Below are 24,689 nucleotides of genomic sequence, written 5' to 3'. Positions count from 1 at the left end.
TCCCAGCAGCCAGCACCAGGTGGAGAATGATTACTGAGATCTGCTGACTGCTGGGAGACACCCGCTGGTAGACACTGGAACTACAACTTTTTTACTCTGGAAATCACAGTGCCCCCCAACAGGTGACCCAGGTCCTGACAGTGCATCAACATGCATGAATGTACTCATATGGAGCGGGCCATGAGCTATAGTAAGCACACCTGCATGTCTCCAGGAACATCAGTGTACTCAACCTTCCTGGCCATGGGACTGTGGTTTGAACATGAACTCACACAAAATGCACAAAATGCACAAAATGTCTCATAAGGTCCCATAAGTACATCTGTCTTTAGCATTGCCCTCACTTGAATTCTTTAATCTAATATTGGTGTGCTAATGCTTTGTTTGTCTTTTCAGGTGCTTTCCTAATCCCCTACCTGACCATGTTGGCACTGGCGGGGGTCCCCATCTTCTTATTGGAGGTGTCTCTGGGGCAGTTTGCCAGTCAGGGGCCTATCTCTGTGTGGAAAGCCATCCCGGCCTTTCAAGGTAACTCTCTCTGTGTTCAGTATGGATATTGTTATATAGGATTCTTTGTGCTCTCATCTGTTCGGTTGGAGACTGCTGCAATGTTTTAGCAAGCTCAGAAATCCAGGACTCTTAAAAGTTCCACAATCAGATTTTTAATCCTTCATAGCAAACACAGGGTAAAAATCAGTTAGAGGTTGACACGTTTCACCCAATGCTTTGCCTAAGGACGAAACGCGTCAGTGTTTGTAAATTCTGGGAGTGAAGCTTTTTGTGCTTCTATTGTGTTGCAATCAGGAGAAAGCATTGCTGTGTGCAGGTGATGCTTATCTTATTTTTAAATACATGGAGGGCTGACCATGGGACTTGAACTGCGCTGTAATTCATTACCTTCACCAAACAACATTGCTTGATTTGCATTATTGGTTGTTTTTATGGGAATGCTAGAGTTTTCTGACTTTCTTCTTCTTGATTTCTGACTTCGTGTGCTTATCCTAAAACAAACGTCTGATCCTATAACGAATACCCAGTGTGTGTCTGCGTCATAGACCAAACATGAAAACGGTACTCAGAAGAGCGCCTTCACCACATATAGTGCACGCCCCTTGCTAGATATATCTGATCTCAAATTATAGGGATCTCACTCGCTTGTGGTAGATCCAAAGGGGTCCAGCAGCCAAACAGAGGAAACTTTCCATTCCACTCACGATCACACTGACAATCCCAGGGTATCGGGTAAAAAGAAGTCAGCTGATAATCACTCCCCACATGTGCAGAGAAAAGGAAGACTTCGTAGTGTAATACGCTTACAAAGGCATTTATTAAAAGCACCGATTTCACCTACATTTATTATGTTTAAAACCAGCGAACCAACCACACTATGAAGCACAGCGGTGGTCAGCACCAGCCGGCTCGTGCGGAATGACATCACAGAATTGGCTCCGCCCAACGCGTTTCCCCGTAACAGGCATCAACTGGGAAAGGAGGCTCGTCTGGAACATCAATTGAATACATTTAAATACAAGCAGAAGCAGGAGACAACGGAAGTCCAATATCTCAGTCTCCAGAGCCGTGTCACCGCTCACTGCTAACTGAGGGAGGGACCAAACAAAGCTGACTTCAAGCTCCAATATCAGTTAAGAATTACCCTAAATTATCCTAAGGTTCCCAAACCCTCCCCCTTTATACTCCCAAGATCACTAAGCCACATATCCACAAATTAATATATATAAACCCGTACATATAAACTTAGATGGCCTTAAAACTGGACACATAGAAAAATAAATTTTTCCATGCTCCTAGCTTACAAAAAAACTTGATAAAAAAATATCCTTTACATAATAAAAAGAAAGAGAGGACCCCCTCCACGCCAACATCCAAATATTCTATAAAAATGTGAGGGGTGTACTCACTTTTGTATACTGTATGTATATATTCATTTTTGGATATTTTCCTTAGTGATCTTGGGAGTATAAAGGGGGAGGGTTTGGGAACCTTAGGGTGATTTAGGGTAACTCTTGACTGATATTGGAGCTGATTTCAGCTTTATTTGGTCCCTCCCTTACCCTCAGTTAGCAGTGAGCGATGACATGGCTCTGGACACTGAGATATTGGACTTCCATTGTCTCCTGCATCTGCCTGTATTTAAATGCATTCAATTGACGTCATAGACAAGCCTCCTTTCCCAGTTGACGCCTGTTACAGGGAAACGCGTTGGGTGGAGCCAATTCTGTGATGTCATTCCGCACGAGCAGGCTGGTGCTGACTGCTGCTGTGCTTGATAGTGTGGTTGCTTCGCTGGTTTTACCCGCTTGCCTCCCGCCCACTGTTAAATAATGGAGGAGCGGTACAGTTCTCGTTCTGGGACAACGTCATATGATGGGAGCGCACGGCGATCACAGCCGCACAGCATTGCTAGAACAAGGCGCAACCCTGACCTCTGTAAAGAGCCATGGCTGCAGCTCTTTAACCATGTGATCGGCTGTGTCCAATCACAGCCAGTCACATGTAAACATGGAAATGTCGGTAATCGGCTCTCATTGCCTCACGCCGATCAGCGGCATTTCCTTGCATAGGACATCGAGACATGTAATCAGTGCCCTGATTACAATAAAGCGCCACCAGTGCCAGCAATCAGTGCCCACCAGTGCCAGCATTCAGTGCCCACAAGTGCCACCAATCAGTGCCCATTAGTGATGCCATTCGGTGCTGCCTATCAAGGCTGCCCATCAATGCCCATCATTGCTGCCGATCAGTGTCACCAATCAGTGCTGCCTATCGGTGCCCACCAGTGTCACCTATCAGTGCCCATCAGTGCCACCCATCAGTGCCGCCTATCAGTGCTCATTAGTGCCCCATCATCAGTGCCACCTAATCAGTGCCCATAAGTGCCGCCTCATTAGACATGTGCAGTTCATTTAGTTTCAAATAAATATTCAGACACATTTTTAGTTATTTGGAGATTTGGATATATCTGAATCTCCGAATTACAGTACAAACAAATTTTACCGAATGCTCTGAATAACAAAACTAAATTCGTCCAAATTTCCGAAAATCTAATTGAAATTTGACTCGAATTTTACATCGAATTCCATTTGAATTCGAACTGTAAACATATTGTTGCAATCAAAGACTGTGTGTGTTATTAGAGGACCATTTCGAAATAATGCTGTTTTTGTTAAGCCAAAGGTGATTTAAAGAGTCATTGTAATCATTTGATGAAGATTTTTCTTTTGTTTGTTCACTTTGCAAGTGTAAAATTGATAAAAAGAAACCAGTAAAATGTAAATATTTAAAAACATTTGTACTTGACATTATTTTTTCTCAGCTGGCTAAAACTTCTGCACAGTATTGTACATAGCAAAATGTTGAAAATAAGATACTACTTTTATTAATGAGAACACTTTGGATATGTTGAATAAATGTATTATTAATACAAATAAGGTCAATGTGTATAAATAACAACCAGATGTTTGGTTACTCAGCTGCCGCATTGGAATAGAAAAAAAAGTAAAAAATGTTAGATTTGACCAATTCGAAATTTATCGATTTGGTAAATTCAAAGAAAATTAAAAAAATTCATAGAACAAATTCCGAATACGAATTCCGAGTATGAATTCCGGATACGAATCCCGAATACGAATTCTGAATTTGAATCCCGAATACGAATGAAACTAATCAACCGTATTTAACGAAACAAAATAACTAAATTAACAAATCTAAACAAAACAAAACAAATTTCTTCGTCATGAACATGTCTGTCACTTATGACCTTTTTTTCTAGTTACAAAGGACTATTTGTATGTATTATACATCAATTTATGTTTGGATTTTATTGATGTGATGGGTTTCGGTATTCCACCTTTGATCTGAATTATTAGTGGAGCGCACTAGTTTTACTTGTTTTATTTCTTGATGAGCCTTGTGTTCGGACTCGCCAGGTCCGAACGTTTGAAGTCATTTTTTGTCTTAAATGATCACATTTTTGTTAACAGAGAAGTGGTGGGATCGGCGTGGGATAATGTTATTATATGCATACAGTGTATTGTATCCATGTCCTGGAGTTGAATCCTAGAGTACATGTATTTTCTCTCACAGGGCTTTTTTTTTCTCAGAGAATAGGTACAGGAACTCCCCCTTTCTGAGTCACCACTTTTCACCGCCCCTACCCACCTCTGAGCACCAGTCCTTAGTTCCACCCCCTACCCACCTCCAAGTACCAGTCCTTAGTTCCACCTCCTACCCACCTCTGAGCACCAGTCCTTAGTTCCACCCCCTACCCACCTCCAAGCACCAGTCCTTGGTTCCACCCCCTACCCATCTCTGAGCACCAGTCCTTGGTTCCAACCGCTACCCACCTCCAAGCACCAGTTCTTGGTTCCACCCCCTACCCACCTCCGAGCGCCAGTCCTTGGTTCCACCTCCTACCCACCTCCGAGCACCATTCCTTGGTTCCACCCCCTACCCACCTCCAAGCCCCAGTCCTTGGTTCCACCTCCTACCCACCTCAGAGCACCAGTCCTTGGTTCCACCCCCTACCCACCTCCAAGCACCAGTCCTTGGTTCCACCCCCTACCCACCTCCGAGCACCGGTCCTTGGTTCCACCCCCTACCCACCTCCAAGCACCAGTCCTTGGTTCCACCCCCTACCCACCTCCGAGCACCGGTCCTTGGTTCCAACCCCTACCCACCTCCGAGCACCAGTCCTTGGTTCCACCCCCTACCCACCTCCATGCACCAGTCCTTGGTTCCACCCCCTACCCACCTCTAGAGCACCAGTCCTTGGTTCCATCCCTTACCCACCTCCATGCACCAGTCCTTGGTTCCACCCCTACCCACCTCCCAGTACTGCCCTATTAGAGAATACAGAACCATGTATCATTTTGTGGTGATAAGTAATTTGTATGGAATTTGATATTGATAACAAGAAAAGCAGTACAATAGATTCACTGCAGCCAGTAACAATAGAGCCCCCTGCCAGCAACAAAAGATTCCCCTAACAATAATGGACCACCTGCAACAAAATCTACCCTCCCAGCAACAACAGATCTCCCCACAGCCAGCATCAATAGACTCTCTGGCAGCCAGCAATAGTTTGTAGGACAGAGTACAGGAGTCTGTGGTATGTAAGGCAGAGTACAGGGGTCTGTGGTATGTAGGGCAGAGTACAGGGGTCCGTTGTATGCAGGGCAGAGTACAGGGGTCCAGGACTAAGTAACGCAAAGTAAGGGGGTCAGTAGTATGTAGGGCAGTATACAGAGGTTGGTAATTTGTTGGGCAGAGTAAGTATGGCGGTGTACAAGGATCAGTAGTAAGTATAGCAGTGTAGAGGGTTCCGTAGTATGTAGGGCAGTATACAGGGTTCCGTACTATGTAGGGCAGTGTACAGGGTTTCGTAGTATGTAGGGCAGTGTGCAGAGGTCAGTAGTATGTAGGGCAGTGTACAGAAGTCAGTAGTATGTAGGGTAGTGTACAGGTCAGTAGTATGTAGGGTAGTGTACAGGTCAGTAGTATGTAGGGCAGTGTATAGAGGTCAGTAGTATGTAGGGCAGTGTATAGAGGTCAGTAGTATGTAGGTCAGTGTACAGGTCAGTAGTATGTAGGGTAGTGTACAGGGGTCAGTAGTATGTAGGACAGTGTACAGGTCAGTAGTATGTAGGGTAGTGTACAGGTCAGTAGTATGTAGGGCAGTGTACAGGTCAGTAGTATGTAGGGTAGTGTACAGGTCAGTAGTATGTAGGGTAGTGTACAGGTCAGTAGTATGTAGGGTAGTGTACAGGTCAGTAGTATGTAGGGTAGTGTACAGGTCAGTAGTATGTAGGGTAGTGTACAGGTCAGTAGTATGTAGGACAGTGTACAAGGATCAGTATTATATAGGGCAGTGTACAGGGGTTGGTAGTTTATTGGGCAGAGTATAAAGGTCAGTAGTTTGTAGGGTAGTGTACAGGTCAGTAGTATGTAGGGTAGTGTACAGGTCAGTAGTATGTAGGGTAGTGTACAGGTCAGTAGTATGTAGGGCAGTGTACAGATCAGTAGTATGTAGGGGAGTGTACAGGTCAGTAGTATGTAGGGTAGTGTACAAGGATCAGTATTATATAGGGCAGTGTACAGGGGTTGGTAGTTTATTGGGCAGAGTATAAAGGTCAGTAGTTTGTAGGGAAGTGTACAAGGGTTAGTAGAATGCATGAAATTGTACATGGGTCAGCAGTTTGTAGCCAGTGTACAGGGGTCAGAAATATGTAGGTAAAGAATAGGTATAAGTAAAATGTATGACAGAGTACAGAGGTCAGTAGTATGTAGGGCAGTGTTCAGAGGTCAGTATTTAAAGACAGAGTAAAAAGGTCAGTAGTATGTCAGTAGAGTAATTAGCAGAGTAGAGGGATCCGTAGTATGTTAGTAGTAAATATTATTGGTTAGTAGTATGTAGGGCGGTGTACATAGGTCCGTGGTATGCAGGGCAGAGTACAGAGGTCCGTGGTATGTGGAGCAGAGTACAGAGGTCCATGGTATGTAGGGCAGAGTACAGGGGGCCGTGGTATGTAGGGCAGAGTACAGAGGTCTGTGGTATGCAGGGCAAATACAGGGGTCTGTGGTATGTAGGGCAGAATGCAGGGTTCTGTGGTATGTAGAGAAGAGTACGGGGTTCCGTGGTATGTAGGGAAGAGTACAGGGTTCCGTGGTATGTAGGGCAGAGTACAGGGTTCTGTGGCATGTATGGCAGTATATAGGGTTCCATTTCCATGGTATGTAGGACAGAGTACAAGGGTCTGTGGTATGTAGAGCAGAGTACAGGGGTCCATTGTATGCAGGGCAGAGTACAGGGGTCCAGCACTAAGTAATGCAAAGTAAGGGGGTCAGTAGTATGTAGGGCAGTATACAGAGGTTGGTAATTTGTTGGGCAGAGTAAGTATGGCGTTGTACAGGGATTAGTAGTAAATATGGCAGTGTACAGGGATCCCTAGTATGTAGGGCAGTGTACAAAGGTCAGTAGTATGTAGAGCAGTGTACAGAGGTCAGTAGTATGCAGAGCAGTGTACAGAGGTCAGTAGTATGTAGGGTAGTGTACAGGTCAGTAGTATGTAGGACAGTGTACAAGGATCAGTATTATAGAGGGCAGTGTACAGGGGTTGGTAGTTTATTGGGCAGAGTATATAGGTCAGTAGTTTGTAGGGAAGTGTACAAGGGTTAGTAGTATGCATGAAATTGTACATGGGTCAGCAGTTTGTAGCCAATGTACAGGGGTCAGAAATATGTAGGTAAAGAATAGGTATAAGTAGAATGTATGACAGAGTACAGAGGTCAGTAGTATGTAGGGCAGTGTTCAGAGGTCAGTATTTTATAGGACAGAGTAAAAAGGTCAGTAGTATGTTAGTAGTACATATTATTGGTTAGTAGTATGCAGGGCAGAGTACAGAGGTCCATGGTATGCAGGGCAGAGTACAGATGTCCGTGGTATGTGGAGCAGAGCACAGGGGTCCGTTGTATGTAGGACAGAGTACAGAGGTTCGTGGTATGCAGGGCAGAGTACAGGGGTCCGTGGCAAGTAGGACAGAGAGGTCAGTGGTATGCAGGGCTCAGTGCAGACGTCCGTAGTATGCAGGGCTCAGTGCAGACGTCCGTAGTATGCAGGGCAGAGCACAGGGGTCTGTGGTATGTAGGGCAGAGTACAGGGGTCCATGGTATTTAGGGCAGAATACAGGGGTCCATGGTATGTAGAGAATACAGAGGTCCGTGGTATGTAGGGCAGAGTACAGGGGCAGGTGACAGGTTCTTTTTATGGAAACATCAGGAGTCTCTTAGACACCCTTTTTTGTCTCCCCCTGCCCTCCACTGCAACTAATCAAGCACAGAGCCCAAGTACCACTGTGTCCAGTACCAGAGGGGGGGTGAGGTTGTTGTAACCCCTTAAATACCAAGGATGTTCATAAACATACCATGGTAGGCAAGGTGTGAAGGCTCCTCAGCTAGCCCTACAGGACACTTCTGATGACTCCGGTCATCACCGCAGCACATGTAGAGCGCACTGGCAGATGTTCCTGACTCCCCCACACCCACATCTCCAACTTTCTCATATATGAATTATAGAATTTCTCTCTTATTTTTAGTGGACTCCGGGGTTCCAGCACTGTGGGGTATTTTCCCATTTTTGCACCCATTTTCTGCACTTCATTTCCTTTTTTGTATTACATTTATTATATTTGCAGCGTTGTGTATATGAGGTACATCATTCCTGTGAACTGACCCGGGTCTATATAACTCACTGATTAGTATGAACTTCCTGTCTGTTGAAACGATCGATGAGGGATTGGTGATATGGCATTCAGGGTTTTACGGTGCTTTTGAGTGTTTTTATATTGTGGGTTTCATTTTAGGGATGCTACATAAATGTGCTTATGCGTTAAAAAAAAAAAAAACAACTTTTCTGTTTTTTAATCACTTCCTGTTTGGTAAAAAAAAAGGTTGTCAGCAGGACAGGAAGTGAGGGGAAATCTCTGTAATGGAGCCCTGGATAGAAGTAAAATCTGATAGGGTTTCTATTTCTTCCCAATCTGTTCCAAAGTAGAAAAAGCATTTTCTAGCTTCAATATATGTTCTAGATTATAAACTAGACATGTGCACTGCTAAATAATGTGTTTGTTTTCGTTTCATTCCTTTTTGTTTGTTTTCTTCGTTTCTTAGTTTTTCGGGTCATTCGTTATGATCGCAATTCAAAAATTCGTAAATTTGAAAATGCAAAAAAATTTGTAAATTCGTAAATTTGAAAAAAAAAATCGTAAATTCAAAAAAATTTGTAAATTCTAAAAAATTCATAAATTCGTACATTTGAAAAAAATGGTAAATTTGAAAAAAATTTGTAAATTCAAAAAAATTCGTAAATTTGAAATTTTAAAATCGGAAAACCGGAAAATTAAAAAAATTTAATCAAAACAAACTAATAATAACTTAACTATTACTAACTATTAAATTATAGGCATTGGAATTTCCCTTCAAATTTGTCTTTTAGTGAACGTAATGAATCCGAATTTATCCGAAGTTAGGAATTATCCAAAATAATGAATGCCGCACCTAAACAAATGGAACGTAATGAATTAATAATAATGAATAACAATAATAATAAAACTTTTTATTATTATTATTATTAATTTGTTGAGATGCGGCATTCGTTAATTCGGAACTTTGGATAAATTTGTATTTGTTACGTTTACTAACAGCCAAATTTGAATGGAAATTCCAATACCTATGATTTAATAGTTAGTTATTATTAGTTAGTTACTATTTCAGATTTTCAGGTTTTTTTTTAATTTACTCATTTTTTCGAACTTACAGATTTTTTCGAATTTACGAATTTTTTAAAATTGATGAATTTACAATTTTTTTTTTTCCGAATTGACTAATTCTCGAATATTCGAATTTACGAATATTCGTAAAAGTTCGTCAAACGGGTTTTCGTTAATTCGGATATTTCCGAATTAATGAATTTGTCGAAATTCGTTAAAAAACTAATTTGGAGTGAAACGAATTGCACGTCTATTATAAACGCTCTCCCCGATGTGTGTTCTAGGTAACACATCCCCTTATCTCCTCCGTGTGTTACATTCCACCTACTTCTGCGTTTCAAATCGACCTTCAGTGTTGCACGGTTGTACCGCCTCCTCTCCTGGACTGAAATGGGTTCCTCTGATTTCACCGCACACTGTGAGCTCCTCACAATGTGCCTTAGAAGCTGCAGCAAATCAGATAGAGCCCCGCCTCATTTCCTGGCTGGAGGACGTCCAGCATCATCTAGTGTTTCATTCATCATCTGTGTGCTAGTTTTATTGTGTTTGTTATTTGTGCATTAGACAGAATCCATGTAGCGGATTAGCTGTGCTGTCTGTAATCTGAGTGATATGGTAATCACGATTACAGATGAGTGGAATGGTTGCCAATTCTACCACGGCAAAATATCACAGAAACTTTCCATTCTCCTAGATGAGCGGCTAAATGTGCGCTAATATTTATTTATTTATGATGGCGTGTTTTTTTCAGGTGTATTTGAGGTTTATTTAGTTTAGTGTTCTGTTTGACGTAATTAATACATTTGTTAAATAAATTAAATAAAATCTGGTTTAGTTAATTAATCAATTTTAATTAGTTGTTAACTTTTATTGCGTATTTATGAATTTTTTTGGATGGCGTGTTTTTTTTCAGGTGTATTTGAGGTTTATTTAGTTTAGTGTTCTGTTTGACGTAATTAATACATTTGTTAAATAAATTAAATAAAATCTGTTTTAGTTAAATAATCAATTTTAATTAGTTGTTAACTTTTATTGCGTATTTATGAATTTTTTTGGATGGCGTGTTTTTTTTCAGGTGTATTTGAGGTTTATTTAGTTTAGTGTTCTGTTTGACGTAATTAATACATTTGTTAAATAAATTAAATAAAATCTGTTTTAGTTAATTAATCAATTTTAATTAGTTGTTAACTTTTATTGCGTATTTATGAATTTTTTTGGATGGCGTGTTTTTTTTCAGGTGTATTTGAGGTTTATTTAGTTTAGTGTTCTGTTTGACGTAATTAATACATTTGTTAAATAAATTAAATAAAATCTGTTTTAGTTAATTAATCAATTTTAATTAGTTGTTAACTTTTATTGCGTATTTATGAATTTTTTTGGATGGCGTGTTTTTTTTCAGGTGTATTTGAGGTTTATTTAGTTTAGTGTTCTGTTTGACGTAATTAATACATTTGTTGAATAAATTAAATTAAATCTGTTTTAGTTAATTAATCAATTTTAATTAGTTGTTAACTTTTATTGTGTATTTAATTATTTTTTTGTGTATTTAACCACTTGCTCACTGGACACTTTTATCCCCTTTCTGCCCAGGCGAATTTTCAGCGCTGTCGCTCTTTCAGGCCGGGTTCACACCAGTGCGAATTGAATGAAGGTTTCCCCGCCTCCAATTCGCATGTCATGAGATTGTGACCGGCTCTCTACGTAGCTCTCTACGGAGCCGATTCACACATCTCCGCAGCGGCCCCGGTTGCGATTCGCCCCGGAGTCCTGTGCGTCTTTTGGTTCGGTTTCAGGTCCGAATTCCGCCAAAAAATTCAGGCTGAAATCGGACCTGAAACGGTGAACGAGGACGCACCGGACCCCCCATGCTGGGAGCTGCTGCGTGCTCGTATGTGAACCCGCCTGAATGACAATTGCGCGGTCGTGCAACACTGTACCCAAATAAAATTTTTAGCATTTTTTTTTTCACACAAATAGAGCTTTCTTTTGGTAGTATTTAATCACTGCTGTTTTCTTTCTTTTTTTTTTTTTTTTTGCTAAAATAAAACCTAAAAAAAGACTTTTAAAATTTTTTAAAACAAAAGAGTTTTATAAAATTTTGCAAACAGGTCATTTTTCTCCTTCATTGATGAGCACTGATAGGCACTGATAAGCAAGGATTTTACTGAATGAAACTGAATCAGCCAGTCTGTGTTGTTGTGATTAGTTGTGATTGGTCAAAGCTAATTACTTGGTACAGATAGGCTGTGATCAGCTCTGTCTGTACCATGTGATCAAATTGACCAATTACAGATAGCAACACAATTGTAATACAATGAATGAATAGTTGTGATCTCTTTCTATTTTGGGGACCAAATTAATTGGGATCTTTGATATTTTGGGGGCTAGATTAGCAGGATCTCTGTCTCTTTGGGGTTCGTTTCATTGGGATCATTAGTATTTGGGGGCTAGGATAACTGTGATCTCTGTCATTCTGGGGGCTAGAATAGTTGGGATCTTTAGTATTTGGGGGCTAGATTAGCTGGGATCTATGTCTCTTCGGGGCTAAAATAGTTGGAATACTTTTGGGTCTGGGGTGGGGAATCATTTTTGCTACCGGGGGGGGGGGGGTAGTTTAAAGGGGTTGTAAAGGCAGAAGGTTTTTTTATCTTAAAGAAGAGTTCAGACTAAAACAAAAAAAATTGAAGTCAGCAGCTACAAATTCTGCAGCTACTGACTTTTAACCGCTTTAGCCCCGGAAGATTTGGCTGCTGAATGACTGGGCCGGTTTTTGCGATTTGGCACTACGGCATTTTAACTGACAATTGCGCGGTCGTGCAACACTGTACCCAAACAAATTTGAAGTCCTTTTTTTTCCCCACAAATAGAGCTTTCTTTTGGTGGTATTTGATCACCTCTCTGGTTTTTATTTTTTGTGCTATAAACAAAAAAGGAGCAACAATTTTGAAAAAAAAACACAATATTTTGTACTTTTTGCTATAATAAATATCCCCGTTTTTTTTTTTTTAAAGCAAATTTTTTCTCAGTTTAGGCCGATATGTATTCTTTTTTTTTTTTGGTAATAAAAATCGCAATAAGTGTATATTGATTGGTTTGTGCAAAAGTTATAGCGTCTACAAAATAGGGGATAGGTTTATAGCTTTTTTATTATTGTTTTTTTTTTTTACTAGTAATGGCGGCGATCTGCGATTTTTATCGGGACTGCGACATTATGGTGGACAAATCGGACAATTTTGACCCATTTTTGGGACCATTGTCATTTATACAGCGATCAATGCTATAAAAATGCATCGATTACTGTAAAAATGTCACTGGCACGCGGGAGCCCGGCGGCACTCGCATTGGCTCCAAGGGCGAGCAGCGGGCACACACGCACACCCCTAGTGGCCACTATAAGAAGCAACGTGACATGACAGCGATTCGCGCAGCTGCGGCGGCTGGTCGGCAAGCGGTTAATAATCGGACACTTACCTGTCCCAGGGTCCAGCAATGCGGGGGGAACGAAGCCTCGCTCGTCTCCCCCTCCTCTCGTCGGCATTGTCACTGTGGGCGCCCAGCAGTGGCTTCACAGCCAGGCACGCGCTGAGCTTGCGCAAGCCGCGCTGCGCACTGTGACGTGTCCCAGATGATTGCTGAGAGGGAGGGGGTAGAGCTGAACTTACTTCTGGCTCCGCGGTGCCCCGGGAGGAAGTGGGAGCGGGAACCCTCTAAAAAGAGGGTTTCCGCTCCCCCCCCCCAAAAAAATGACATGCCAAATGTGGCATGTCAGGGGGTCACCTTCCCTTAAAGTGGAAGTTCTATTTTTGGGTGGAACTCTGCTTTAATGCATTCTATGCATTAGGATAAAAAGCCGTTTGTGTGCAGCCCCCCTCAGCCCCCCTAATGCTTACATGAGGTCCCTCTCTGTCCAACGATGTCCACGAGTGTCTCAGCTGTCTGAGATTCTCCCTCCCTGATTGGCTTAGACATAGTAGTGGCACCTTTGGCTGCCGCTGCTGCCAATCATAGTCAGCTAGCCAATTAGGAGAGAGGGGGCGGGGGCGGGGCCGGGGCGGATCTCTGTGTCTGAATGGACACAGGGAGCTGTGACCTGGCTTGGGTGCCCCCATAGAAAGCTATTTGCTAGGGGGGGGGGGGGCACTGAACAGGAGGGAGGGGCCAGGAGCACAGAAGAGGTGCCGGAGAAGAGGAGGATCGGGGCTGCTCTGTGCAAATCCACTGCAACAGAGCAGGGAAGTATAACATGTTTGCTATTTTTATAGGGAAAAAAAATGAGACTTTTTTAATCACTTTATTTTTGATCTGTACTATATAGGGCCAAAATAAATGGGACTCTTGTTTCTTGGGGTCAAAACAGTTTACTTGTATGTGAGATCCATTGTTATCCATGTAATGGATTGAGGTTTCGCCCAAGATTTATGATATTTTACATTTGGTGTTACCTGAAGTGTGTGAAATACCTTTGTAGTTGACCATTCTATATTTTGTGTATTGGATCACACACTCTTTTCTATCATTATTCATCATCACTAGTTCTGCTGGCTGTAACAGTATTACTAGTACCAGGTGGTCTGCATCCAGTGCTGGGAAAAGACCATTTAACACCTAAGCCAAAAAATCCATCACATGCCCCCCCCCCCCCCCCCCCCCCCCCAATGAGCTGTGAACTACCCCCCCCCCCCCCCCCAGTGGCAAAGGTTGCAAGTCCTGCCCTTCCTGCTGAAATGCCCAAGGTGGCCGCCTCCTCTGCCTACCCCTCAGCCTGGCCCAGTACCCTCTGGGTGCTCCTTAAGCCTAAATTGGTTTGCTTTCTACTGATTTCATTTGGTAAAGACAACCAGCCCCTTATTTAACCACCTAGTTGACGCATTTCACTCACGGAGCTTCGTCATGACTCTATGGTTAAAGCGGAGTTCCACCGACATATTCCATTTTTATTTTTTTTAAATCCATCTGCTGTTATCATCCTAATGTAAAGCAGCATGCACTGTTCTCATCAATCGCACCGCTATCTTTATAGTTTTATTTGAAAAAGTAACCTTAGATTTCTGTCTTGAGCGTTTCCATCTTGCTAGTGGGCATGTGAAGCTCACTAGCATAGTCTTCCGGGATACGTTATACTGTATAACCAGCATGCACCGCCCATTCTGGCGCATGCAAAGTAAGGACGTCTAGCGGTGCAGGAAACTTCTCAGGTTGCCATCACAATGGGCGTCGTCTTCTGAAGTACCCGCCTCGTTGTGATGGCAACCAAGAAAGGTTTTTTCCCTTTTTAAAAATGGCGCTGTGATCCGCCTTAAATGGCGTCATTTCCTGTCGGGAAATAACGCAGTTTATTGACACACTCCTGCCCACTGACTCCTGAGAAATGAGGGCTCACATTTCCCAGGAGCACAGGCGAGGGTGGAAGTGATGCGGAGCGCCGCGGAGCTGGAAGTGGCAGATTAGGAGCCACCATCTAGCAACAGGGCACTTCTGGTAAGTAAAACATTTTTTTTTCTATCCAAATGTTTTTTTTATTATTAATAGAGGACTGTGAAAATGTAAAGATATTTTTCAGGGTGGTTGGCTTGCCGACCAGCCACCGCAGTTTTACTGGGGCAGAATGGTACGGCTGGGCGAAACGACATTATGTTACGTCGCTTCTCCCTGTGGCCACTAGGGGCGTGCATGCCCCCCCGGAGCCGATGCGAGTGCCCGGCGGTCACGATCACTGCCGGGCTACCGCGATCGCTGGTGACACACGGAGAACCGGGATCTGTGTGTGTAAACACACAGTTTCCGGTTTTCTGAGGGGAGAAGAGACTGATCATGTGCTCATACAAAGTACGAACAGCGATCTGTGTGTTAGAACACACACTAAGGAACACAATTAACCCCTTGATCGCCCCCTAGTGTTAACAACCTTCCCTGCCAGTGACATTTTTACAGTAATCAGTGCATTTTTATAGCACTGATCGCTGTATAATTGTCAATGGTCCCAAAAATGTGTCAAAATTGTCCGATGTATCCGCCATAATGTCGCAGTCCCGATAAAAATCGCAGATCGCCACCATTACTAGTAAAAAAAAAATTAATAAAAATGCCATGAACCTATCCCCTATTTTGTAGACGCTATAACTTTTGCGCAAACCAATCAATATACGTTTACTGCGATATTTTTTTTTTTTACCAAAAATATGTAGAAGAATACATATCGGCCTAAACTGAGGAAAAAAATAGTTTTTTTTTAATATATTTTTTATTATAGCAAAAAGTTAAAAATATTGCGTTTTTAAAAAAAATTGTCGCTCTTTTTTTGTGTATAGTGCAAAAAATTAAAACCGCAGAGGTGATCAAATACCACCAAAAGAAAGCTGTATTTGTGGGGAAAAAAAAGGACATCAATTTTGTTTGGGTGCAACATCGCACTACAGCGCAATTGTCAGTTAAAGCAACGCTGTGCCGAATCGCAAAAAGTGCTCCGGTCAGGAAGGGGGTAAAATCTTCCGGGGCTGAAGTGGTTAAGCTCTGAGTTAGTGAACTGTGTCAGTGGGAGGAGCCTAAGTGGACATTTTATGCGGTCAGAATTAAAAGCTGACCTGCAGAAAGATATAAATGATGCAAATTAATTCACCTATGTATTCAGTATCACACAATTATGCAGCGTACACACGATCAGACATTCCGACAACAAAATCCATGTTTTTTTTCCAACGGATGTTGGCTCAAACTTGTCTTGCATACACACGGTCACACAAATGTTTTCGGAAATTTCGAACGTCAAGAACGCGGTGACGTACAACACGTACGACGAGCCGAGAAAAATGAAGTTCAATAGCCAGTGCGGCTCTTCTGCTTGATTCTGAGCATGCGTGGAATTTTGTGCGTCGGAATTGTGTACACACGATCGGAATTTCCCGACAACGGATTTTGTTGTCGTAAAGTTTGAGATCCAGAGCTCAAATTTTGTTTGCCGGAAATTCCGACGGAAAATGTCCGATGGAGCCTACACACTGTCGGAATTTCTGTCAACAAGCTCCCATCGAACATTTGTTGTCGGAATTTCTGAGTGGCATTACTGTAAATGCATTTTCTTTGCCGGATCAAGCATTTGGCTTGGTATGAGCCTCCTGCAGTCCCCGTACAAAAGAGCTCAGAGAGGGGGAGGGAGAAGCAGCACAAAAGGCCAAACAGGAGTGTTGCAGTTCAATGAGTGGCTGGTGATCTCATCAGTCCTCTGCTTCTCCTTTCACTGTCCAGTCACAAGTTGCGGTGGGGGTGGGGACGAGGGACCAGGCCTCTAAATGTTACTGTGCTGCAGCATAGAAAAAGCAATTCTCCTCTCCTACCGGACATGGCTGTCAGGACTGGATGGACAGAAATACAAATCCTTAAAACAGCCCCCATATACTGTATGTGCTGTATTTCATCTGATTGTCTGGAGTTCATTAGTAAACGAATTAAGAATCTCATTTTGTTTTTATGAGCTTTTTTACTGTGTAGTTTTTAATGTCTTATCTTTATTATGCAGGCAGTAAAGATTTATTGAAAAATAAATGATATTCATGATGATATTTTCGACTTTGTTTTCCGAAAAAAATTAAAAAATCTTAATGCAATCCCTGTGTTTTTTTTCCCGCAGGCTGTGGAATCGCTATGCTCATCATATCAGTATTGATCGCCATTTATTACAACATCATTATGTGTTACACCCTCTTCTATCTCTTCGCCTCCTTGGTCTATGTGTTGCCCTGGGCCTCTTGTACCAACCCCTGGAACACACCGGACTGCAAAGATAAGGACAGGCTGATGTTGGGTAGGTCGGAAGTTTGGTATGACTTTGGTGTAACTCACTGAGTGCGCACATGTTACATTTGTGTGAATAGGTACAAAGTGTCAGAGCAGAGAGATGAAAGGATACAATCCTGTTGAGGAGATTCTATCAAAGTACACTATATTACCAAAAGTATTGGGACGCCTTCCTTTACACACACACACACATGAACTTTAATGACATCCCAGTTTTAGTCCGTAGGGTTCAATATGGAGTTGGCCCACCCTTTGCAACTATAACAGCTTCAACTCTTCTTCAACTCTTCTGGGAAGGCTGTCCACAAGGTTTAGGAGGGTGTCTATGGGGAATGTTTGACCATTCTTCCAGAAGCACATTTGTAAGGTCATGCACTGATGTTGGATGAGAAGGCCTGGCTCGCAGTCTCCGCTCTAACTCATCCCAAAGGTGTTCTATCGGGTTGAGGTCAGGAGTCTGTGCAGGCCAGTCAAGTTCCTTCACCACAAACTTGCTCATCCATGTCTTTAAGGACCATGAATCAATTCATTTTCCATCTATGTGTTCCATCTATGTCCCTATTCTCCATTCCATCTCAATCCAAGTCTCCATTCTCCATTCCATCTCCATCCAAGCGTCCATTCTTTGTTCCATCTCCATCCAAACCTCCATTCTTCATTCCATCTCCATCCAAGTCTCTATTTTCCATTCCATCTCCATATGTGTCTTTATTCTCCATTCCATCTCCATATGTGTCTTTATTCTCCATTCCATCTCTATATGTGTCTTTATTCTCCATTCCATCTCCATATGTGTCTTTATTCTCCATTCCATCTTCATTCAAGTCTCCGTACTCTGTTCCATCTCCATCTAAGTCTCCATTCTCCATTAGATGTCCATCCAAGTCTCCATTCTCCTTTCAAACTTCATTTAAGTCTCCATTCTCTATTCCATCGCTATTAAAGTCTCCATTCTCAATTTCATATTCATTAAATTCATCATTCTTCATTCTCTATTTCATCTCCATCTATGTCCCTATTCTCCATTCCATCTCCATCCAAGCCACCATTCTCCATCCCATTTTCATCCACGTCTCTATTCCAGATTCCATCTCCACCCAAGCCTCTATTGCAATAAATCTACATTCTCCATTCCATCTCCATCTAAGTCTTAATTCTCAATTCCATCTTTATTAAAGTCTCCATTCTCCTTTCTATCTCCATTCAAGTCCCTATTATCCATTCCATCTTCATCCAAGTTTCCATTCCATCTCCACCCAAGTCTCCATTCTTCATTTCATCTCTATCCAAGTCTCCATTACATATTCCGTCTCCACAAAAGTCTCTATCCTCAAATCTATTGCCAGCCAAGTCTCCATTCTCAATTTCATCTTCATCTAAGTCTCCATTCTTATTTCTTTCTCCATCCAAGCCTCCATTGTATCTCCATCTACAGTAAGTCTACATTCTTCATCCCATCTCCATCCAAGCCTCCATTGTACATTTCACCTCCATCCAAATCTCCATTCTCCAGTCCATCTCCTTTCAAGCCTTCATCCTCTGTTCTATCCAAGCCTCCATTCGCCATTCCATCTCCATCTAGGTCTACATTCTCCGTCCCATCTCCATCCAAGCCGCCATTCTCTGGGTCCATCACCTTGTATGTTCAATTATCCGAACTGAATGACCAACTTATGCAAAAAGGTGACCTTCTTTAAAAAAACATCTTTTATGATATATATATATATATATATGGAGGGCATTGATTACCATGTTCTGAAAATGTTTGTTTCCTGTCAGCATCCAGCTTTAATACTCATTTACTTATCCAGAACATGTATGCAGAAAGTGAGAGTGAGATAAGAAGTCCCGAGCTGCATAGTTGTTCTGGGTTAATGACTTCATGTATTGAAACCAGAGGCAGAGACAGCCAGACAAGCAGCAATTTTAACTTTTGGAAGCAGCCTCAATGGCTTTTTCTCATGGCAGCTTTCCTTTAGGATCCATTTAGTATGTATGTGCATTGTGGTGTGTTTTTTTTGTAGTGTTAGGCAGGTGTGTAGAAGTAATTAAAGTAAGGAAAATAATTATTTGATCCCCTGCAGCTTTTGCAAGTTTGCTCACTTACAAAGAAATGAAGGGTCTATAATTTTTATCATAAGTGTTTTTTAAATGATAGAGACAGAATATCAACCAAAAATCCAGAAAAAACATGATACAAATGTTATAAATTGTGTTGCAGTTCAGTGAGTAAAAAAAGTATTTGATCCCCAAGCAAAACATGACTTAGTACTTGGTGGAAAAATCCTTGTTGGTAAGCACAGAGGTCAGACATTTCTTGTAGTTGGTGACCAGGTTTGCACACATCTCAGGAGGGATTTTGGTCCTCTCTTCTTTACAGATCTCTAAATCCTTAAGGTTTTTTGGCTGTGGCTTGGCAACTCGAAGTTTCAGCTCCCTCCATACATTTTCTATAGGATTAAGGTCTGGAGACTGGCTAGGCCACTCCATGACCTTAATGTGCTTCTTCTTGAGCCACTCCTTTGTTGTCTTGGTGGTGTGTTTTGGGTCATTGTCATGTTGAAAGACCTATCCATGACCCATCTCCAGTGTTCTGGCTGAGGGGAGAACGTTCTCATCCAAGACTTTACAATAGATGGCCCTGTCCATTGGACCTTCAATATGACAAAGTCGGCCTGTACCTTTAGTAGAGAAAAGGCCCCAAAGCATCACATTTCCACTTCCGTGCTTGACTGTAGGGATGGTGTTCTTAGGGTCATAGTCAGCATTTTTCTTCCTCCAAACACAGCGAGTCGAGTTAATGTCAAAGAGCTCAATTATGTTCTCATCTGACCACAGTCATGCCAAATGCCAACGAACATCTAAATGATTCAGAGAAGGATTGGGAGAAAGTGTTGTGGTCAGATGAGATCAAAATTGAGCTCTTTGACATTAACTCAACTCGCCGTGTTTGGAGGAAGAAAAATGCTGACTATGACCCCAAGAACACCATCCCTACAGTCAAGCATGGAGGTGGAAACATGATGCTTTGGGGCTGTTTCTCTGCTAAAGGCCTACTTTGCCACATCAAGGGGGCCAATGGACGGGGCCACGTATTGTAAAATCTTGGATGAGAACCTTCTTCCCTCAGCCAGAATACTGAAAATGGGACATGGATGGGTCTTCATGCATGACAATGACCCAAACACACCACCAAGGCAACAAAGAAGTAGCTCAAGAAGATGCACATTAAGGTCCTGGTGTGGCCTAGCCAGTCTCCAGAACTTAATTCTATAGAAAATGTATGGAGGGAGCTGAAACTTCGACTTTCCAAGCGACAGCCAAGAAACCTTAAGGATTTAGAGAAGATCTGTAAAGAAGAGTGGACCAAAATCCTTCCTGAGATGTGTGCAAACCTGGTCACAAACTACAAGAAACGTCTGACCTCTGTGCTCGCCAACAAGGGTTTCTCCACCAACTACTAAGTCATGTTTTGCTTGGGGATCAAAGTTTTTAAAAGTTTTTTATTTTACTCACTGAACTACAACTCAATTTATAACATTTGTTTAATGTGTTTTTATTCTGGATTTTTGCTTGATATTCTGTCTCTATCATTTAAAATACACCTATGATAAAAAAATATAGACCCTTCATTTATTGTGTAAGTGGGGAAAACTTACAAAACTTACATTATTTTCCCCACTGTATGTACTTAGCCAGGTTCATCATGAACATCGAGTTGATATGTGTCAATGTATATTTCCTTGCGGTTTTCGGTGCAATTTTGAATTTATAATTCGGAGAGGGAGAATGGTATCTGGTATTTTTTTCAAAATGCATTGCACTGCAGTGTTGAGGTGGGAATAGGCATTCGTTTTATTATGGGGAAGTTGGGCACATGCATTTAACTTGTTGCAATACATGCATTAAAACGCAACAGAGTAAATGAACCCTCAAAGAATCCCAAGCTTCCATTACCTCTATAGAAAAGGAAATATCAGTATAGATATGTTATGCAGAACAGTGTTCCTTCCCCCTTGGCTTAGGAAGACTTAACAGTGCATTGGTAAATGACAAGAAGTCACCTGTGTGGGCACAGTGACTGATCTCTACTATACCACATTTCATATATACTCAGTTATAAAGACTTTAAATATTTCTTTGTAAAAACTATTACAATGTATTTTTCTTTGTGGCTGGTACCTGTTTTAATGAGCAGTATTCCTGCAGTGGAACAAAAGCGCCCTCCTGTGGAGAGAAGGTGTAATAACAGCCAATCTCAAAGACCGCATGGTGCAGTGCAGCACAGACAATGTCCTGGGGGGGGGTTCAAAAATGTAATCTATCATTTTCTGTGAAGGATCCCTTATAATGTCTTCATTACAGCAAATCAGCTGTAAGAGAAAAATAGATTACTGATGAATGCATTATCTGGAATGATAACACATGTTTTTGCCTAAGCCTTTTATTGGAAGCTAATAAATACAAAGTTGGGTGTCAATTATTTTCTTTAAAAAGAAATACAGATAAGTGTAATGATCCATAGTTATAAAAATCAGCTGGATTTGGTCATATTACCGAAGTTGGATTCACTGATACTTGCTCTTTCTTGTGCTCTCCAGACATGGGTGGGGTGAAATGCCGTGGTGGGATTATTATTAAAGCGAGAATCTAGAGCAGGGGTCTCCAAACTACATTTCACCCGCTACAAGATTTTATCCAGCCCACAGCTAGGGTCAGTGGCAGGGCCGGGACAAGGGGTGGGCAGGAGCCTGTGGTATCATGTGAGGTGGGGGTGCCACAAGGAGATTGGGGGGGATTTGTCTTAGAAGGGGGAATTTGAGGGGGAGACAGGAGGTAAGTATTGTTCTAGCAGGGAAGCTTCTGGGGGGGGGGGGGGGCGCTAAGAGTGGTGATTTAGGGGAATTTGTGCTGGGAGGGGGGGATTTGGTGTGGGCAGGGGACATTTTAAGGGTAGAGGATATGTGCTAGGTGGGCTGCCTTTTTTTTGGGGGGGGGGCATTTGAGTTGGGGGGGAGATTCACGCTAAGAGGGGGTATTTCAGCAGGGGGGCAGATTTGTACTGGGAGGAGGGGAATTTATGCCTAGGGCATAAGCATGCAGATTAGTGCTCAGTGTTTTTTTGTTTGTTTTGGGGGGGGGGGGGTTTGCTGACACATAATGCTCATACATCTTGGGGAGGGGGTGCACTTTGGCATGTTCACCCTGTTCTGCCTTAGGAGTCCCCCTTACATCAGGGCAGGGCCGTCTTTAAGGCAGGGCAAAAGGGGCAGCTGCCCAGGGCCCTGTCATTGTTGTGGGGCCCGAAGCAGCTGCCTCATACTTGCCAACTATCCTGGTTTAAATTCCCTCGTACCTTGAGGTTTTAGTCCCGTGCTGTGTCCCAATATCTCAGTGTGAAGTGCTGCTAGTAATGCTGCCCGGCTCTGCCCTATTGTTGTGTACAGATGACTCACCTGCAGACCCTGTGTTTACATGTAAATTACCGGCATTCATATGAAAATAGCTGCAGCATTCATATGTAAATAGCGGCAGCTGTGGCATTGATATGTATATCATGCCCCCGTGAGGTCATCTCCACAGTAATCTCTAGCAGCCAATCAACAAGCAAAAATCATGTGCTGTAACCTCTAGCAACTAATCAGTGAGCCGTAATGTGTGCTGTAACCTCTAGCAACCAGTCAGTGAGCGGTAATGATACACTGTAACCTCTGGCAACCAATAGCAATCACTGCCTGATCTGATTCAGTGAACTGATTTTGAGTCCAGCTGCTATTTATTGGATGTCTCAGAGCAGGTGGAGAGCGAAACTGCATGGGGGGGCCCCAAGAAAAGTTTTGCCCAGGGTCCAATCAATATTAAAGATGGCCCTGCATCAGGGTCCCCATCAATGTCCTCCCTATTATTAGCAGAGGAGACCCTAGGCATCCTCTGCCGACCTTTATCTTCGTTCAATTCTCATTGAGGATATACCGCTGACCAGTGCTGGGACAAGGTCTTCTAGAGCCCAGGGCCCATGAAGGGGTGTAACAAAGGAAAAGTGAGTGGGGGGGCGGGTTAAGGTGATGATGTCCCAACGCGGTTCGCAGTTGTAGCTTCTTCAGGGGTTGACAGTCTATTTGAGCATACTTGCTAAGATTAAAAGAAAAAAATATGATAATATATAGATAATACCTATATTCTACAAATATGTAAAGCATATAATAGAATAGAATTCAAAAAGTAATACATAATTCAACAAAATTCATCACCTACAACAAATCATCAGAGGGGTTTATGACCTGAGCTGGTAAAGACCCTGCAAACCTTGTTGTAAGGAGGGGGGCGCGGTGAGTATCTCCCCAAAAATTGCATTTTTATTGCTGCAGGGGATGCCCAAAATATGAGGTGTATCTTAGTGTAGACTTCTTGGAAAATCAGTGAGCCAATCACACAAGCAGGAAATTACACTTCGGGGGGGGGGGTTATTCTGTACACATCTGTGTACAGAGCGCCTCCAGGTGGCCATAGTACATTTTAAGGAAAATTACAGAGCTGCAGATTATTTAATGAACATTCAATTACAATACTGTAGGATTTGAGTCACAATAGTCCAGTATATTCTATATCATTATTTTTTTTTATTTGCTATTTTTTTCCCATGAAAGTGGAGTTACCCTTTAACGTCCTTTTTCTTTAAATTGAAATTTTTTTTTTTAATTCCTTTTTTACTCTTTTATGTTGGGATAACTGTCTCTTCCTCGTGTTTATTGCTATATCCAGATTCCTGCATCATCGGAGGTCACCCGAAGATCCAGATCAAGAACAGTACGTTTTGCATGTCGGCCTATCCCAACCTGACGATGATCAACTACACCACCAACCACGGGAACAAGTCGTTTGTCAGCGGGAGCGAGGAGTACTTCAAGTAAGATATGTGACCGCATGATGTGTGACTTCATCCTCCTATTCATTACTATCTCCAAATTGCAACCCAACCGCTTGCATCAGGACGGGGAGCTCTTGAGAGGAGACTTCAGTGCCGGGACAAGGTCATTCATTGCCCCGGGGCAAAGATGCCAAACCGCGCCCCCCCCCCCACCATTCACGATCTACAAGCTTAGGGGACCCTACACCCACCGGTCACTTACTAGTCACTGCCGCTGTCATTACTCCTGTCAGCCTTGTATCACAATGAAGGCACCATCATCTCTACACTAAAGGATAGCTCCAAGGGCAGCCGCCCCCTCCTGCCCACCCCTTGTTCAGGCCCTGAGAGGAGTACTGAGCGAGGATGCTATAATGTGTTTAGCTGGCTCCTCCTATAACCCTAATTTTTACTGCAATGCATAGAGAACCACAGAGACCAGGGGCGGCCCGTCCATTAAGGGCGCACAGGTGCTGCCCTCCCCTGTCCATCGCCGCCTCCCCTATCCATGCGTCCAGCCCCTTTCAGGACACCGGCGCACAACGCGTTTTTTTGAAGCACCGATTAGAGCCAGAGGCTCTAATAGGCTTCAATATAGGGTGGGCTTGGGTCGCAGAGAGTGCGCTCCGATCCGATTCGAAGTTGTAACACTGATCCTCCTCCCGGCCAATCAGGAAGCGGTGGTTTTGACACAGATCACCCGATTG

The 24,689-nt window shown here is 42.7% G+C and overlaps 1 protein-coding gene across 1 annotated transcript in view; it reads left to right on the top strand.

Annotated features, from left to right (window-relative positions):
• SLC6A5 (solute carrier family 6 member 5) overlaps positions 1-24,689 on the top strand; it is a 108,519-nt gene that overhangs the window by 8,417 nt on the left and 75,413 nt on the right. The window contains exons 3-5 of the mRNA XM_073604032.1: positions 397-528; positions 16,909-17,082; positions 23,838-23,982. Of these exons, the coding sequence (XP_073460133.1) occupies positions 397-528; positions 16,909-17,082; positions 23,838-23,982 (451 nt within the window). The remainder of the gene's footprint in view (positions 1-396; positions 529-16,908; positions 17,083-23,837; positions 23,983-24,689) is intronic.

Source organism: Aquarana catesbeiana, linkage group LG11 (genome assembly GCF_042186555.1).
Source record: "Aquarana catesbeiana isolate 2022-GZ linkage group LG11, ASM4218655v1, whole genome shotgun sequence".
Lineage (NCBI taxonomy): Eukaryota > Metazoa > Chordata > Amphibia > Anura > Ranidae > Aquarana > Aquarana catesbeiana.
Note: the sequence above shows the minus strand (reverse complement) of the source record. Positions and strands in the feature narration are given on the sequence as shown.